The sequence below is a fragment of the Sesamum indicum genome, linkage group LG8 (assembly GCF_000512975.1).
Source record: "Sesamum indicum cultivar Zhongzhi No. 13 linkage group LG8, S_indicum_v1.0, whole genome shotgun sequence".
Taxonomy (NCBI): Eukaryota; Viridiplantae; Streptophyta; class Magnoliopsida; order Lamiales; family Pedaliaceae; genus Sesamum; species Sesamum indicum.
The window spans coordinates 14,936,393-14,954,237 of NC_026152.1; the positions used below are offsets into that span (position 1 = coordinate 14,936,393).

At 33.9% G+C, this 17,845-nt stretch overlaps 2 protein-coding genes across 2 annotated transcripts; one reads left to right on the forward strand and one right to left on the reverse strand.

The window, feature by feature from the left end:
- On the forward strand, positions 3,880–9,045 carry LOC105168786. The gene is made up of 4 exons (XM_011088937.2): positions 3,880–4,287; positions 6,863–6,901; positions 8,503–8,587; positions 8,750–9,045. Exons 1-4 carry the CDS (start codon positions 3,913–3,915, stop codon positions 8,830–8,832), a joined length of 582 nt encoding a protein of 193 aa, XP_011087239.1. The 5' UTR covers positions 3,880–3,912; the 3' UTR covers positions 8,833–9,045.
- LOC105168787 (cyclic dof factor 1) lies at positions 12,320–15,461 on the reverse strand. Its single transcript, XM_011088938.2, has 2 exons — positions 15,124–15,461; positions 12,320–14,102 (listed from the first exon to the last, which is right to left on the reverse strand). Exons 1-2 carry the CDS (start codon positions 15,334–15,336, stop codon positions 12,822–12,824), a joined length of 1,494 nt encoding a protein of 497 aa, XP_011087240.1. The 5' UTR covers positions 15,337–15,461; the 3' UTR covers positions 12,320–12,821.

The window sequence follows — 17,845 nt, forward strand, 5'->3', positions numbered from 1 at the left end:
GAGTAATATTTCGACCATATATATATATGTATTTTTTTAATTTTTATTATTTTAGTTTTCTTTTTTTATACTATAGTTCACCCTTTTCATTCGATTTTTTACAAAATGCATCCTACACTCCTCTTTTATGCGAAAATAGCAATCTACCTTTTTATATTAAAAAAATAAGCAATTTTCCTCTTTTGTTTTAATAAAATGAGCAAAAAAACCCACTTACGCGAGTGTGTGGTACACAGGCTTATTTTTCTTTTCTTTTTGAAATTATTTTTTTTGTATTTTTTACAATAGTTGAATATTATCTAATATAAATCAATGGTTCCGAACATCTATAATCATATACACTTCATATAAAATCTTATTTAAATTAACGATTGGCATCTTGTTTTTAAAAATTAATGGTCTACATTTAAATTCATATATAATTATAGACAAAATTTTAAAATATAATTTGAAATAATGTTATATATATGATATATATATATATATATATTATATATATACATGTATGTATAGCCCAACCACCCAACCTCGGTCGCGGCTGGATGAGGAAGATGACCTTTTTTGCTTTTTTTTTTCTTTTTTAATTATTTGTAATTTTTTATTTTTATAGATTTTATATGTAAATAATATATATGAGAGTAAATTTCAAAATATTTTTTATTTTTTATTTATATTATATATGTATATATAGATTATAATTATGTTTACAACTTTTATAAATGTGAACTGTCGATCTAATTCAAATATGTACGAGTCGTTGATCTTATATATAAATATGGACTATTGATCTAAATAAAAATTGAATTAAACCATCGATCTGTTTATCAAATCTCCACTGTTAATATGCATATATATATATATATTTATATATATATAAAATCTAACGGTTCAAATTAAGGGTAAAAATGTTATTTAATAGGTAAAATTTAATCAAAATCGCACATAGGGTGCATGTGCTGCACCTCTCGCATGAGTGGGTATCTTGCTTATTTTTTGAAAACACAAGGGGGTGGATTGCTTATTTTTTTAATAAGGGGGTAAAATGCTATTTCGTATAACATAGAGGGACGAGATGCATTTTGCCCTTGGAAAAAAAGTATTGCATCTCAAGTAACCTTTTGAAATTGGGGCTATTTTTTCTATTAGCTCATTTTTTTTCTAGCATTTTAGTCCTTCAACCTTCTAGAATACCATTTTAATCCAATATCTTTTTAATTTTACGATTTTAGTCGCTTTTCTTTGTTGGAATTCAGTTTTCTCGTCAGTAAAGGTGTACTTCAATGGAAAAAGTACTGAAATTGTGAAAATTGAATAAATGTAAGACCAAAATGCTACCATAAAAAGTTAAATGATGAAAAAAATTACGGGACTAAAAATACATTTAAATTCACAAAAGATACAATATAATTTATTACGTCCAAATTTAAGAATTGATTCAATACATCAACAATTTCAAATGGAAAAAACTATTGAACAAAGAAATAAAGAACAATTTAAGAAACTTCTCTTCAAGTTCCATTACTATTAATTGAGCCACTTTTTTCTCAGCCCACTGTCCACTTAATTAAAGTGATGTACTGATAAATGAGTCGTTGTAAAGTTGCAAGTTGGTCGGAATTTTCGAATGCGAGAAGTAAACCCTTATGTTGTAGTCGTCTCTGATAATGAAATAAGGAAATAATATTAAGTTTTGATTGAACGTTTGTCATTTTGTTGTCCATAAAACTATAAAAAAGTATTATTCTCACACACATTGAACATATCCATATTATTTTAATTGGGCAATTGAAGGATGCTTTATGGTAAGTTGAATTTTTTCAATTCAAATTATATTGGCCAAATAGGATTTATTTCTTTGGTAATTTTGATATCGCCAAAGAATGAGATTTGTCAAGATTGAAGACAAAATAAAATTAAGTGCTAGTTAAATTTATTTAAGAAAACAAAAGTACTTTTGTGATGAATTTAATAAAAAATTCATTGTAAAAATTTAATTTTGCGACAAGCATTGAGACAGATAGAACGGCGTTGCAAGAGAAAGTAGCCCACCACATAATTGCAACCGACCAAATGACTCCATTGCAATGTTTTGCAACAAGTGCAAATGTCCACTGCAAACACCAACTTTTGACCAACAACGAAATTCATAATTTGCGGCAAACATATATTTTTAGATGATGGTGAAACTTTGGAATGAATTTAAAGATGGGCATTTGCGGCAAAATGCCATAGATGAGTTTTGCGACATCTGGCTGTCACAAAAAATATATGGGTACTTTTTATTTTTGCTGCAATAACCTTGTTCCTCACAAATTTTGGTATGGGTATTTTCCGATGGATAGTCTTTTTACGACGTTCTTGCACAGAATTGCATGTTACCTTTTTAAGACAGCATAGACCATCACGAATTCGTTGCAAAAGTTTTTTTTTTTTAATTCTTTTTTATTATGCACAAAATTCACCAATTTTATTAATTTTTTAAAATTCAATTTGAGGATGCTTGATTAAGCTAACGCAGTAGAGACCACGACTCTTGCGTTTAGCAACTTGAGAATGACCGTATAAGTCCGTAAATCTCAACCTTTTCGGAGTGTCATCTAATTTTACTGTTGTGTCAATATGGTTTGTTGAGTAAGATTGCACCCAAACATCGAGATCCTTGCGCCATGTAAAAGAACACCTCCGCCTTTACCTTGTGAATCAACCCTAAGGACGAAGTAGTTTAACCATTCCTTCAGCTTCTCGTATCTATTTGATTTACACTTGGTTTTGGAGATACAACCGAGCTGGAGTCGTGGAGCTTAACTAGCTTAGTGAGTATTCAAACTGTTTAAGGGATCCCAAATCTCTGACAGTTCTAGACTAAGAGCTTCGTGGCTCCTAGCAGGACTGTGTGGCAATCTTTGTTATTATCGAATCTGACCCTACATTAAGAGACGGGCTTGGAATAAGATCATTAACATCCTGTCGCTCAACTCCCACAATGTTGTAAACATTGCGATGAAATACTCTCCCACCAAATTTGTTAAGAAAGTTGAGAGAGCTTATGTTGTTCAAGATTTAGCAACAAATGTTGCAATAATTCTGAGCATCTCGGTGGCATTCATTCCCAGCATGTCGCCAACTTCGTTTGCAATTTGCGACATCTATCGACCGTTGGCAATACTCATCATTTAAAACCTATTTTTGTTAGTGATATTTATACTATCATAATTACTAAATAGGGGTAAAATAGATAATATGCACAACAAAGTATAAAAATAAAAAAATAAATTGGGTAAGTGAAGAACACAACAAAGCCTGAGGGGACATATATGCTTCATTTTCAAAATATTACAGTATCTTCTAAACCTATTTTTGGGAGTTTATTGGGGGGTTTTGTGTACATTTCAATTTTCACATTTAAAAATTTAAATTTAACCCTAATAACAGATTATTTCATAAAAGATTAATTTATATAGAATAAGGTTTCAACTCAAGTATTTTATTATTATTATTATTATTGTTGTTGTTGTTTCATTGTTTGGCTAAAAAAGTGTTCATTAATTTTTAGAAAACTTGTGCTTATTTTGATTTTTCTAAATTTACAATAAGTTGCTCTACTGCAAACTAATCCTAATATTTTTTATTACTGGAATATTTTCACTATTCAAAAGATGATTTTTAGGTTGAACATTTTGTTGTAATAAACATAAGATGTTCGGATTTTTTTTCATGAGTACTTGATTTTATAAAATATTTATAAATTTAGTGGCTCAAATCAGATATTCTATTTGATAAAATTTCTCTGAAATTTCAATTAAAAGTTATTTTAAAAAAATTAAATATAAAAAACCATAAATTCACAAATCAAATATCCTATCCGTATTTCATAGCCATTTTGGGTATTTTCCACTTTCATCTGACCCAAAAATGAGCCCAACTTCCTCTACCAGAGAAAACAAACGGAGGAACAAGAAAAGCTTCTCCTCGCCAAGCCGGACCCGACCCGCCACCCCAACTGGATCATTCTCCCCTCCACCTTCTGCAACTTCACTTGTCGATCGAGAACTCTTAACGGAAGAGCTCTCACAGTTCGAAGCCCTGCGAATCTCGCCCGAGAACCCGAACCCGAGGAGCTTCCCCTACAGCGTGAAGCAGCAATGCTGGGAGAAGGCCGAGAAAATCAAGGGGCGTGACCCGGATAGGTGGCGCCGGGACCCGTTGGGTAACATTGTCTTCAGGAAGCTTGTGGGTTGCCCCGGTTGCCTCTGCCATGACTATGACCACATTATCCCTTACTCTAAGGTAATCGTTAAGTTCCAGTAGTACACATGTTGGTGGAATTTTTAGCGTATATGTATGTCTGTGTTGCAATTCTGTGTGTTTAGATGTTTAGGTGACTGGAAATTGTGGGTATTCATTGTTTGTGTAGTAGTTATAAGGAATTCGTGTTTGATAATGCTGAAGGAGGGTCAATTTTGGAAGTTCGAGTTATTAGGATTTGGGAATGGATGTTGCAGAATGGGCTTTCTTTGCTGATTGGTTATGACCAGAGAGCGTTTCAACCAAGGGGGTAATGATCAACGACCATGACCTTGTGGAGGAGCTAAGCCTGAGCGGTGAGGGATCAAGCTGGATGCTTGTCCCTCACGTGCTCGTTTCACCATATTTTCTTCATCTTACTGTCAATCACTGCAGCAGGAGCAACTTCATTTGAGTACAAAACATAAATTATACGAAGTCCAAGATACCAAGAATCTCCTCATTCATCGATTTTTGGAACCACTTTCTGGTCAACTCATTTTCTACTACCCTTGATCCCAATTCAGTCCAGGTGCTGACTATAACTTAGAATTGTGCTTATCCAGACTTGTGGAAGGACGGGATTGGCTACGAGGAGCTTACATGAAAATTTACTTTCTTTCCGTCAACTGGAGGAGATGGAAGAAGAATCACATTAAGATAGTTTAGTTAAATAAAAGAAACTCCAACCACTATTACCACCCTTAGTCATTCGATATAAAGCCTAAAAATTCTGAACGGTCTCTACACCAAAATGAGCCATAACTTTACACTTCCAAAATATGTATATGAAAAAGATGGGCAACAATTGAGTTGGCCACTGTTCAAAACCAGTCAAGCCAATCTCTACAATATTGGTATTGAAGATGAGATATGTCTATGAGGAGGAGAGAAAAAAGAAAGGGAGCTTTACATGTTAATGGATTGTAGTGACTGCAGACTGCTAGAGGTGGTACCCATAAGATTCCATATGCTTCAATGACGGGGTGAGTTAAGAATCGAGCATTTTAGTCATACATTAAAGAAATTTAGGAAAGGCCAGGCTTTTGTGAGTAGCTACATGAAATAAGTTATTGTGTCTAACCAAATCTCTTCAAAATAAAGATCAACTGTTCGCTGATACATACTGCAAACTAGTTTTCTTAACTTAATACAGAAGTACAGTAGGAGTCCTTAGTTTTTAAATATATACTTAGTCATTAGGTAATGATGCAAAATTAGATATTTGTAGTTGATTCATACTTCCAGAGGGAATTGATATAATCATGCAAAATATGACTGGGAACCTGAAATATCTGTAGTTCATGAAGGATGTCTCCTGATGTGAATAAGGTGGAATGTACAAGAAGTAAATCTTTTCATACTCAACCAAAATGGGGAGCATGATGGTCTGCTAGACAAGCTGTGAAGGAGTATTTAAAAAATTGCATAAATACAAAAGCATAAACTCAAGATCAACCTTGTATAAACAAATATTTTTGATATTCAAGATCTACTACTATATGAATTCATAAAGACTAGAGTCATTGGTCCATTGATTTGGGTTTCAAGACAAACACATATGTTTTTCGTTTGATTCAAACCTGTTATAATATTTGGAATACTTTACACCATACATGTTCAGATCTTAGCTGGTTCACTTTAACTCACCATGGAGTTCAGGGTGCTAGATCCCTATGTAATGTTGTTCTTTAGCTTAATGTTTTTCTTTTTCTGTTTTGACTTCTTTAATAAAGTATTATATTGCAATAAAAAGTTATACTATGATTTGTTGACAATTAATTTCTGAACCTTTGTCATCCAAATCCAATTACTAACTTGATAATTGGTTGTTTATGAACTGCAATTTTGTGCATTCTTAACCTTTTCTTTTTCTCCTTAAACTCGCACTCCCCAAGTTCAAACACAAGATCTCCTGTAGAAAATCTTGATCCAAACGATTGAGCTGCCCCCCCAGGGGACTAATTCTTAACTTGAGACTCTGCAGTCTAGCTAAGACATTATAATTGTGTTGGACTTGGTGCGAATGGGAAGTGGATGCATCAAGTAAATACCCATCTTTTGCGTTTTGGGACTTTTGGAAGGAGAAAAATTTTAGTGCCTTTGAGGAGAGAACCTACTCTGCTAGGACAATTTACTGTAGAAAATCTCTAACCATACAGTTAACTTTTTTCTTAAGTTTTGGTATATCTGTTGTGGTGTTTGCAGCATACCTAAAGATTGTTCCTTCTTTTTTCTTTTTCTTTTGGGCTGGGGGATGAAAAGGAAGAGAGAGAACGTTGGTCACAAACCGGAGGCTGCTACTCTTCCTTACCAATGATGGTTTCTTTTTTCTTTCATATTAATGGACTGTGGTTGCTGCACTATAATTTGTTCGTGTAGAAAGAAATTTCTACTTTTTGTATCAACTTGGTTTCTGTAGGGTATAAAAATACAGTCAGAATTGATGGGTGTCATTTTATACTACCCAAATTTTGTTTCTTAACTCGTGAATCATCAAAAAAAAAATTTTGTTTCTTAAGCCTGTTATTTGTGGTGGAACTGCATATGTAAAATGCATTTTTTTTTATATTTGCAGGGAGGGAAAAGCACATTAGAGAATTGTCAAGTATTGCAGGTAAATCTTTTGCAGCCTTCATAAATTAGTCAGAAACTTATCTTGTTTGGATAAATGTTCAATTGCTGTTATTGCAGCATTTTGAAGATGTCTTTTGTTCATTGGTTGGTATGTTATTATATTTGGTATGTGGGACAAATCTGGTCATCTGTGAATATAATCAGCTCACAGACGTAGAAATATCAGCCTTGCGTATACATTTGCTTCCAGTGCTTTCAAATTTTTGCTTTATTATTTTCCTAATTCGTTCCAATGAGTTTCTGTTGGTATTCTAATTTCCTTGATAATTAAGTATTAACTTGTCATTTGACTGTTCTTTTCTTTTTCCTCAAAATGGAAGCCTCAGATTGATGGGTGAAGGTTTATGTCTTCTGTGTTGCAGACAATTTAATTTATCGAATCAATCTACTCAAGAACATCTTTTTTACTCATAGCATCTGGTTGGGATTTTGATTGGGTATATTAACATTAATAAAATGCTTGTTTTTTCCCCTCTTCCTTTTCTTTTCTCTCGTGAGTCTTATTTTTTGTTTTTAACAAGGTGAAGTTAATCATATTTCTCTTGGCTGCTTTATTTACATTTTGTAGGAAAAATATCCATGCAGTGAATGCAAATTTACTCGGAGGCAATCATTATTATTTTAGAGTAAATTACAACGACCTCTTCTGAGGTTACGAATACCCCCTAATGTTTGATGAAATTATGTAATCATTGGATGTAGGTATGAAATTGTCAACTTTACCCTTACTATATTTTTTTGTTTTATTAAAAATATTAAAACTTATAAAAAAAATCGAATGGGATGGATGGAAAAATTTTAAAAATTATAAAATAATTATCCACTTAGTCCATAAGAAAATAAAAATAAATAAAATTATAATTTTTAATCTACAAGGGCATTTTGGTCAGTTCAACATAAAAAATAGATGGAAACCTAATGGATTGGGCTAATTGGTAGACGACCGTTAAGATTAGGGGGGTGTTGATAATTTTTCAAACAATAAGGGTGTATTCGTAACTATGCCAAACCTTAGGGGAGGTAGTTGTAATTTGACCTTATTATTATTAGTATTAGTATTAGCATTATTTTTAATTTTAGCTTTTTCTAAGAGAAAATTGGTTGTCATATTACATTGTTAATTGGTGAAGCAGTTTCCTTCCTTTTCCTTAACAAATATGGATTTGATGATACGCAACTGTTGCTGTATCGAATGACCTTCAAAACCTTAGTTCTTATCTCCGTTAAACAGTGAACTAGGTGATATGAAGAGATTGAAGGGACTTCAAAATAATGCTTATTCAGTTCCTACTCAATTATGTTATGTTATAGATAAAGCTGAATAATAGGAACCAGATTAGCTCATCTCAACATCAAATTTGATGAATTTTATCTTGCATAATTGAAAAGAATTTCCTTGTTTTAGTATTTTTGGTTTTCACAAATTCCAGCAGCCTGGTACAGTGAACTATTTGCTTTTAGATCGAGTCTGATGACTGTTGCACATATGCAATCTGGTCTGTTCGTTTCCCTCTGACGATATCCGTTTCATGTTTTCTTTGGTAACATGGTTTACCCGAATCCTTCATTCTTGTTTCATAGGCAACTGTTAATCGATCCAAGGGAAACCGAACCGAGATGTCAAAAAGCGATCTTATTCAGAAAAGTGCTTACTGCCGCGTTTCTGGTATGTTTTGTTCTTCTACATTTCGTTACGAGTATCAAACCCGTCAGACGCAGAAGCCCCCAAAGGCAACCAAGAACCAGAAAAGAGAACATGTTCTATCTTCATGGTGGATCTTTCCAACGAGAACAATATGTGACTGTGGTTTTATGTTGATTGGTGCAGGTCGTGATATGGACCTTCTTGAGTTGTCGGCCTATGGTAACGTTCGTCGTGCCCAAGATTCCGGCGGATGTAAAATTCAATAGTTAGTTTATTAGCCTCCATTAGGGCATTGGTTCCCGAAACGTTTTGCTCCAATCAAGTCTGGGAGGCCCTGCTCAGTCATATAGTGTCATATTTGCTTAGACATGTGATTGGTGTCAGTTTCATTAAACTGTAAACTAATAATATGACAAATGTAATGTAACTAGAATTTCTTGTGATATGATCAGACAGAGAAAAAATTCACATACTGATCACATTAAAGTTTTTTCTCCTTAATCCTATCCCTCGCATAATTTCTGTTGGACGATGTGAAACCTGCAAAGTCGATCTCGATAATTTCTGTAAAACAATGTGAAACATGTTACAATGATTTGAACTTTAATAGAATAAAGGAAAGAGTAAACTCTATAAAATAATAACCCATCAAACTTTTAGCTTAGTTTATTGGTTAAAGCTTTGTGAATGGGATTTGACTTTAGTTGTTAATTGTGGTTACTGATAAAGGGGGCAACCTTTATCTTTATCACCTACTTATTAAATTGCTTGATTTTTGATATGTTGATCAGCACTGCCAAAGGTAAAGTTGGAAGCCCTTTGATTCATTTCTCAATAACTGGCTTAACTTTATGAGAAAGTGATAGCCCCCCAACTGCACTTTCTTCCCAAATGTTCTTTCTCATCCACAACCTTTTTCTTTTTTTAAATAAATACTTCTGATATTAGTTGTATTTATTAAAGAATGGAGAATATCTTCATATAATTTGTCCCATCTTTTGCCCTTATGTACAGACAGTTTATGGCCCTCCTTTCTTAAGAGGGAGTGTGGGCAATTTTTGTGCTCTAGATTCATGCCACTGCACCTATTTCTGCTCAATGACATGACATTCTTGATTTATTTATTTGTTTTTTCGTTTCTTAAATTTCTTGGGTTTATTATATACATATTTGTCCTTAATTATGTAATTTTCATTTTTACCCTTAGCTTTTACAGGATCAGCATTTGGCCTGATTGTTCAAGTGTTTGATTTGTTTTTAATTGAACAAAAAAGTTTAGATATGACATGGTGATGGGTGGTAAAAGTCGTTACGACTGTTGTTCTAGAAAATGTGGAATTTCAATTGACTAACAAAGGATGAACTTTAGGGTCAGAAAATGATAATAAAGAACTAAAGTAATTTTAAACACAAATTTAAGATAGTATTTATAGTATTTACCTATCGTAGAATCTTAGATTGATCAAGTAAGAAAAGTAGACCTTTTTAATAACTATATGCATTCTTATGGAAAAAAATAAAACCAAAGGACTATAATCAATTCAAATAAAATGATTTCATGACCAAATTCTTGGTAATAGTTAGAGCATGAGAATCATTTATTTAGTACATGCTTGGTGTATACACGACAACTTTTCAAAATAATTAGAAGAAATACTTGACATGTCAGTGCTCCTTACAAGATTCTGATTGGTCAATCTCATTAAACAAATTCAATTGGAATGCTCATCATTTCAATGACTTAGACATAGAATATTGCATAGTGGGGCTTGACTTTTGTGTAAATTACTTATAGTTTCTTCACTTTACACTACTTCTTGATGAATGACAAAAAAAAGCACTAAACATAGGATAAATAAAGTGGCAAGAAAAGTTTTTGTGTAGTGGGAAATTTTGACTTACAAGTCCAATGTGACACAAATGTTTTACTTTGTGGAGAATGTAAGAAGCTATGCTTTGTTGGCCATGGCATTATCCAAAATGATGCCTCTAAGCCAAGTGACACTCTTTTCTACCACTAAGTTGACATACAAGAAAGAGTCAACACTAAAATATAATCATTACATGCATTTTTTTTTTTTTTTTTGCTTTGTGTTGAAACTGCAAAAGAGACCGAAAAAATAACAAGAACAGAACTTAAAATGTGATATATATGAGTCTTAACGTTTGAGTGCCATGAAAGTGATCAAATTGCGGATAAGTTAGTTTCAAGTGAATACACTTCTCTTAAGAAATTCTCTAGCCTTAAGAGTTTCCAGCACTTTCTTAAAATGTAATTCTCAATCCAAAACAATCATTTCGAGAAAAAAATATTGTATTGTAATCTTTTATTGATACAAAAAACACCAAATTATGCAAATATATTGTATGAGCATTCAGAATAAATAATTTTATGTACATGACCTAATAATGTGAGAGTTGTTAAATAATTAGCCCAAAATTTACATAAAAACACAAGACCAGATTATATATGTCCCCCTTTTTAATATATACGATATTAATACATTTCGTATAGAGATTTTTTATTTTCAAGATATGGCTAGAATGTGATCACTTTCTGTTGTGCTTTGAACGGAACTATTTTGCAGCTTCAAACATTGAAAGATGGCACGTGCGACAGGAAAAAGGAAAAAAATATCATGAAATATGCATCTAAAGCAAATAAAAAAAAGGGCAAAAAGGAGAAAAGAAAAGTAGGAAAAAGCAAAATGAAAAAGCCAAAAGCATTTATGAGTAGTTTGTGCATATGGAATTTGGGGGACCCCATAACAACTACTACTCTTATACAAACATGTGGTTTTCATTTGCTCTTACCAATCAAAATATCTCACTTGCTTATCCACTTGCTCCACATATTTTCATCTCTCTTTTTGGAAAAGTCAACAACACAAACTTTTTTATTTTTTATTATTTTGCTAAAGCAAAAAGTTCACATAGCTACTCTGAATATTTCATAAATAAAAAATAGAATAGGCTTCTTCATACCAAATTATTTATCTTAAATTTTAAATTATAAAATATTGGGAATGTAATCTCTTTGTCTCTTAAATTTGCTTGCTTTTGATATATTAGAAAAACAAAATTCAATAACTTGAAGCTAGTTCGCATTTTGATAATCAAGAGGGCTCTATCTTGAATTCAGATAATTCGAGTTTGATTGTAGTACATATATATTAAATTATTTTCTTTTTATACTTAAGTTGATTTGGCATAGATGGGTTTAAGTTGAGAGCTGAGTTATTGGATTCAATTTGATATAATTGCATATCCGACAGTTTGATACCAAATCCAATCTTTCGACCAATTTTAGTATTAAATTTTGATCAAATTCAGTATGATTGGGTACCCAAAGTGTTGGGTATCTGATTAGGTAAATAGGATCCAATTTTTGTTCGAAATAACCTACTCGAAATTTTATGATAGGTTGAATTTAGTGTATACCAAAAAGTTTAAAAGAGAAAAGAATCCAAATGAGTCGGTTTAGGACTCGTAAGCATCGGATCCCTACGAGGGAGAGAGATCCTATGGAAGAAATCTATTGTGTGAGACATCCATTGGCCATTATGCTACTGCACTAAACTCCATGTAACCAATTATTGTCGTTCATACACGTTTGGAGAAGTCGCATTTTTATATTTCTCCTTTTGCAGCACAAGAAATCTTAATTATTTCCAAAAGGCGCACTCCAAAAAGGGAAAAAGAAGAAAAAACTCATTTGCAAGTTGTGGAGAGAGAGAGAGAGAGAGAGAGCCATTTTTCAGACAAAGTTATATCCATGGTAATAATATATTCTCACTCTTCACATATGTCAGTATTGTCTGCAAAATTATGTACATGAAAGCACAAAGTGGTAATTTCATAGACATCTCCTCAGCTCCTTTCTCAATATATTGTAAAAATATCCTTCAATTTTTGAAAATAACATTTGCATCCTCTGCCACCGTCGTGTTTTACATTACAAATTACCGCAAATTATTCAGTCTCTGAGGGTAATCTTGTATTGTAAAACAGACTACAAGGAGCATGCTGTAATTTTTCAAAATTGAAGATTATTTTTGTAATATATATGTTTCAGGAGATATTAATGTAATTACCCCTAAAAGAAATCAACCATTTCCCTCAAGAGCATCTTAAGAGTTCCACGTACGAGATTTGGACATCGATGGGCTTGTCTTAGAAGCCGGTAAGAGGTTAAAGACCGTTCCATCGAGCAAAATCAACTGCTCATAAGCTGATCCCTGAAAAATGAATTCATTTAGGCACCCTCCTGGAAGTTAATGGATCGAGACAAGGCTGCAGGGTTGGCCTGCAACACCGGCGAGGCGGAAACTGCCTGCTTTTTCTCATCACCCTTTGGTTGCAAGGCCTTGAAAAGACCTTCTCTGCTGATGGTATCATACTTGATTCCCAGTGTTTCCCATATAGAACTCTTTGCAGCTTCCTCAGGATCATCGATCCTCAACGTTTTAGGAACCACAATTGAGCTTTCTGGATTCTTTGGTTCCAAGTGCTCTTTACCTTCTGTGTTCTTTGGCTTGAGCAATTCGCCGTTTCTTGAGTGTTTGCCAAGGGGCGAGCTGGGGTTGGAGCCGGTTGCCTTCTGGTTTACAGTGGGAGACGGCACCGATAGCCACGGAACATTCCAAGCATTAGGAAGGCTGCAATTCCAATACGGGGCAGGGTAGAACGGCATTGGGTAAGCCGGAGGGCACATGGCCGGTAGGGGAACTGCCGAATTCCAGGGAAATGGCCAGGCAACCCCTGGAATACATGGAACCGGAGATGGGAAGCCGTTTATACTATGCATCAGGGGTTGTTGAGGCCCATTTTTGCCTCCATCTTGCACTGAACTCGATGCTGTGACAGAAGATCCATTAGAACAATCATCGCCGTTCTCCCTGTTTTTGCAAGATTCTGAGCCTGATCCATGATCAGGCCTGTAATACCCGTTTTTCACCCCATTTGGCACTCTTTTGTCCACAAGATTCAAAGCGGACGCCATGGATTCGCATAGAGTTGAGTCGGGACCGAACGAGAGGACGGTGCCGTTAGGTTTGAAAGCCGGGTGATGAAATCCATTAGGCGCATCGATCCTAGCCGCCTGCAGGGCTTCAGAGATTGTAATGTGACGACAATGTGACGCTGAATTCTTGTTCTTCCGCCGACCAGCCCCCACAGGGACATTCCTCATTGTGCCTCCGGCAGTCCAGTACCTTTGACAGCTCTTGCAAAAGTGGCGAGGCTGGTTGATGTTGTAGTTGTTGTAGTAACAGAACTTGGTGTCCATGCTATTGCAACGAGGGCAGGGAAGAATCTTGTCGGGCTTCTTCAAGGTCTTCTGCTGCCCGTTTGTTGCATCACTTTGCCCGTTTTCAGTCTTGGGATGTTCTTCTGAGACAATACCTTCGTCAATGGACGGCGTTTTAGGATTCTCATCGGACTCCACTACCGCATCAGGATTATGGGATTCCTCTGCTTCACCTAGATTTTCTTCCTGTCCTTGTGGCTTAGTTTCACAGGTTTCTGCATCTTGGTCCTGAAATTTTCAGGCAAAAGTTTCCATCAACTCCAATTCTAGATCATTCTGTCAAACTAAACGAGCTTTTATTACAGGAATCTATTCCATATCAAGCAAACAAACCTATTATTATTACCACAGTAAAATGCAAGATTTTTTCTTCAATTTGCAAATAGAATAACAATATCAACAGATAGAAATCATCGAAATTTGTTGAATATTTGTTTCTTGTTTTTTTTTTTTATATATATATATGCATATATTGAGAATCCTTAGTGAATGGAAAATCCAAATAATCCAGGAGCTCAAACACTACAAGAAACAGAACTGGTGACTCAGAACTTTCCACAACAAATTGCCTTTTTGAGGAAACCAATGGTTTCAAGAAGACAACAAGAAGAATCAAATAGTTTTAAAGTGGCAGGGGACCAAGAAAACTCATACAACTTAAACCCAATGGAACTTTCTGGAATTCTTATCAAAGAGAAAATTGAACCGACAATGTAAATTCAAGTTAACTTCAGATCAAACTGAAACGGACAAAATTACAAGATTTTCAAACAGTGGACTCTGAAAAGTCTTGGTCATCATTAAATTTATTAAGTATCTCACATATTAATTAAAAAAATTCTTGATTTCTAAAATTAGGATTTTTTTTTTGCTTTACCTCTCTTATTAATGATTAAATTTTGGAGGAAGAGGAACAGTTAAATTCGAGATGATAATGATCTATCACTTTGAAAATATAACTAAATAAATAGGATAGTAAAACCCCATTAAAACCCAGATTTTTTGCAAATTTCAGCGAGGAAAAAAAATAAAAAGAAGAAGAACGGACTGTTCTTGAAATTTTTCAAAAAGTAACATGAACCCATTAATCTTCTCACTGTTTTAGCATCTGGGCTCTTTCCTAAACTTCACGATAACCTTAAATCCCAATACATATGTGTACGTACATATATACATACAGTCGTATGTATATGTTCATCACTCTTTGTTAGTGTGTGTTGTGTGTGAAAATTCATAGCCCATCAGTTACCTCCTCAGTCCCCTGCGGCTGCTTTTCTTCATCAGCCTTCTCTTCCTCTCCTTCCCCTCCACTCACCTCCGAGCAGCGATCACAATCGGCGCCGCCACCACTCCCTCCATGGCTCTCGCCGGAAGATTCCCCGCCGGCGGGAACTCCGCCGTGCTCCGGCAACACAATCTTCCTCCCAAACAACTTGATTTCCGGCTCCTTCACGTCCTTCATTTCCTCCGGTGTCGACGACCAGCCGAGGCCCAAATAGTTATGAATCTTGAAAGTGGAGAAAAGAATAGAAAAAGATACCGAAAAGGCTTTGTTGGCAATGGTCACTGAAATGGTTTTGATCTCTTAAAATCTATGTAATAAAAATTACACCCACCCCACCCCCACACCCCCCTCTCTCTCTCTCTCATGAAGATGTCGGGTGCCACGTCACAAGGGGTCTGATGATCTGAGCCACAAGTTTTTATATATGTGGACCTTAAGAAATTTAAACTAGATACGGAGGGTGCACGGAGAGTTCGGTGCTACCAATATTTCGGTTGTACAAAACTTCTGTCACTCGATTCCGGAAGCCCCGACTGTCCAGTGTCCAGTGACGTGGAGGAAGGCGATTGGCTGGCATTTGATTTTCCGTTGTACTTCAGTTCAGGTGATTAGGGGGACTGACAGTTGAGGAATGAATCTTGACCAATCACTGGGTGACGCATCTTTCGAAATTTGACGGCTGTGATTAATGCTATTGATTCACATAATGCAATAACAGAAACCATCTATCCAACCCCCAAACGCCTTTAAAGTTGTACTCTCATTGTTTCAAGATCATGGGTAAACTTTAATTATGTACAAAAAATTTGAATTAAAGTTAAAAAAGTATAAATATTCCACATTTTTATTTTTTTCAAAAAGTAATCACAGATAATAATCTCAATTATTTGTCGTCGTGTTAAAATATTTGAAAAGAATAGTAAAATAATTGAAAAAATTTGACACGATATATATTTGAAAGAGGAAAATCAACTATATATAATTGTACACCACAATTGGAATGAGAAAGAAAAAAAGTCAATGACTCAACAACTAGAAACAAACTAGAAAAATATACATAATGAATCAGAATTTTATTAAATAGATAATTTTTAAATTGAAATACTCTAAGCATTTAGTTTACATCAGTTTCTGAATAAACACCCAACAGTTTTCGCAACATCAAGAACTCATCCAAATTGAGAGGTTTAGAATATCTATCAATTTAATTTTGTGAACCACAATACACCAGTGCACCACTGCCAACCTTTGTTAGCTCTTGAAGAAAATAAAAACACACCGATATGCTTACTCATAGTGTGCATTACTGAATTCTTAGAAAGCTTGATTGTTGAGCTGCTATCACATAAAATAGTGGTCAATTTCTCATGATTCTGGTGTAGTTGCGCCAACATCCTGCTTAACCACATTGCTTCGCATGCAGATGATGTTGTAGCAATAAACTCAATGTTTGTGATGAACAAACTAACTACTGGTTGCTTTTTAGAAGACTATGAAACTGGTACAGAACATAATAAAAACAAATAACTCAAGTGCTCTTTCTATCACAATACTTTTCGTAAATACATTGCATCAAATTCATGATAACTAACATATCTATTCATTTAATTCTAAAAGAAAGTTCACAAAATCTACGCCCGATCGATGTTATATATTATATAAAATCATAATACATTAATATTTTGAGCGAATTAAAATATCTCATAAGTGTGAGATATTTATTGAAGAGAAATTATGGTCCATGTGAGGGATGTTTCCTTTTGTACTATTATTTTATCTTCTTGTCCTAAGATTTTAATAATTAATAGTTTTATGAGCAGATATTTCATATATAGCATTTATTACTGGAACGTCTTTTTCTCACCGCCTTTTAGCTAAGGGCTGAGCTGACCACAGGGTAGGTTGCTTCCATGGTCAAGATCAGTAAGCAATTAATAATCGTAATTTCGATTTCACAATATGATTCGATTTAATAAGTATTAAAAATTGTTTATAAAATTAAAAACACATGGAATAATTAGCGATACAGGCATAACAATAATATAGTGTTGAAAAATAATTGTACCTACAGACGCGTTACTAATTATCTATAGTTATAATAATTTTTGTCACTTGTAATTACATTATGATGAAATTAAAATTATACAATTTAATATATATATATAAGTTTATAATTATCATTTGATATTTAACGTTAGTATTATGTTTTATTGTAGTGATGATGGTTGGATTAAGTCGATTGAACCTGAGCAAGAGCACGTTGGCAACCAACATGTTATTTCACATTGCAATGTGGTCTCTATCATTAATTTTAACTGCATTCCTACCACTAATTGTCATGTCAATACTTTTAAATAAATATTTGTTGAAAAGAATGTCAGAAATATATAATGCTAACAAATCAGCATTTACCAAGTGTTTATTTGTATAAGACACATATTTAAATAAAAAAATATAATAATCTTTTATTATATGGAAATCTGTGTTGATGACACGTATAAATAATACTAATTAAACTTAATTAATAAATATTCTCATCTTGTCCCATAAGCTTTGGGGAGTTGAACACATGTCCCAACAAACCCTAATTTAATTATCCAAAAAAGGAGGAAAAAAATAATAAAAAAATAAAAAGGGCTGAGATCTATGAAAGCTTTTTCCTTGCTATTATCTAATTTAAATATTA

Bases quoted from the DNA above. Each gene is read 5' to 3' on its own strand.
- LOC105168787 (XM_011088938.2), bottom strand. From the start codon at position 15,336: ATGAAGGACGTGAAGGAGCCGGAAATCAAGTTGTTTGGGAGGAAGATT. The intron at 14,103-15,123 runs GTAACTGATGGG...TGAAAATTTCAG, and splicing joins AGCCGCAGGGGACTGAGGAG to GACCAAGATGCAGAAACCTG.
- LOC105168786 (XM_011088937.2), top strand. From the start codon at position 3,913: ATGAGCCCAACTTCCTCTACCAGAGAAAACAAACGGAGGAACAAGAAA. The intron at 4,288-6,862 runs GTAATCGTTAAG...TTATATTTGCAG, and splicing joins ACATTATCCCTTACTCTAAG to GGAGGGAAAAGCACATTAGA. The intron at 6,902-8,502 runs GTAAATCTTTTG...CTTGTTTCATAG, and splicing joins AGAATTGTCAAGTATTGCAG to GCAACTGTTAATCGATCCAA.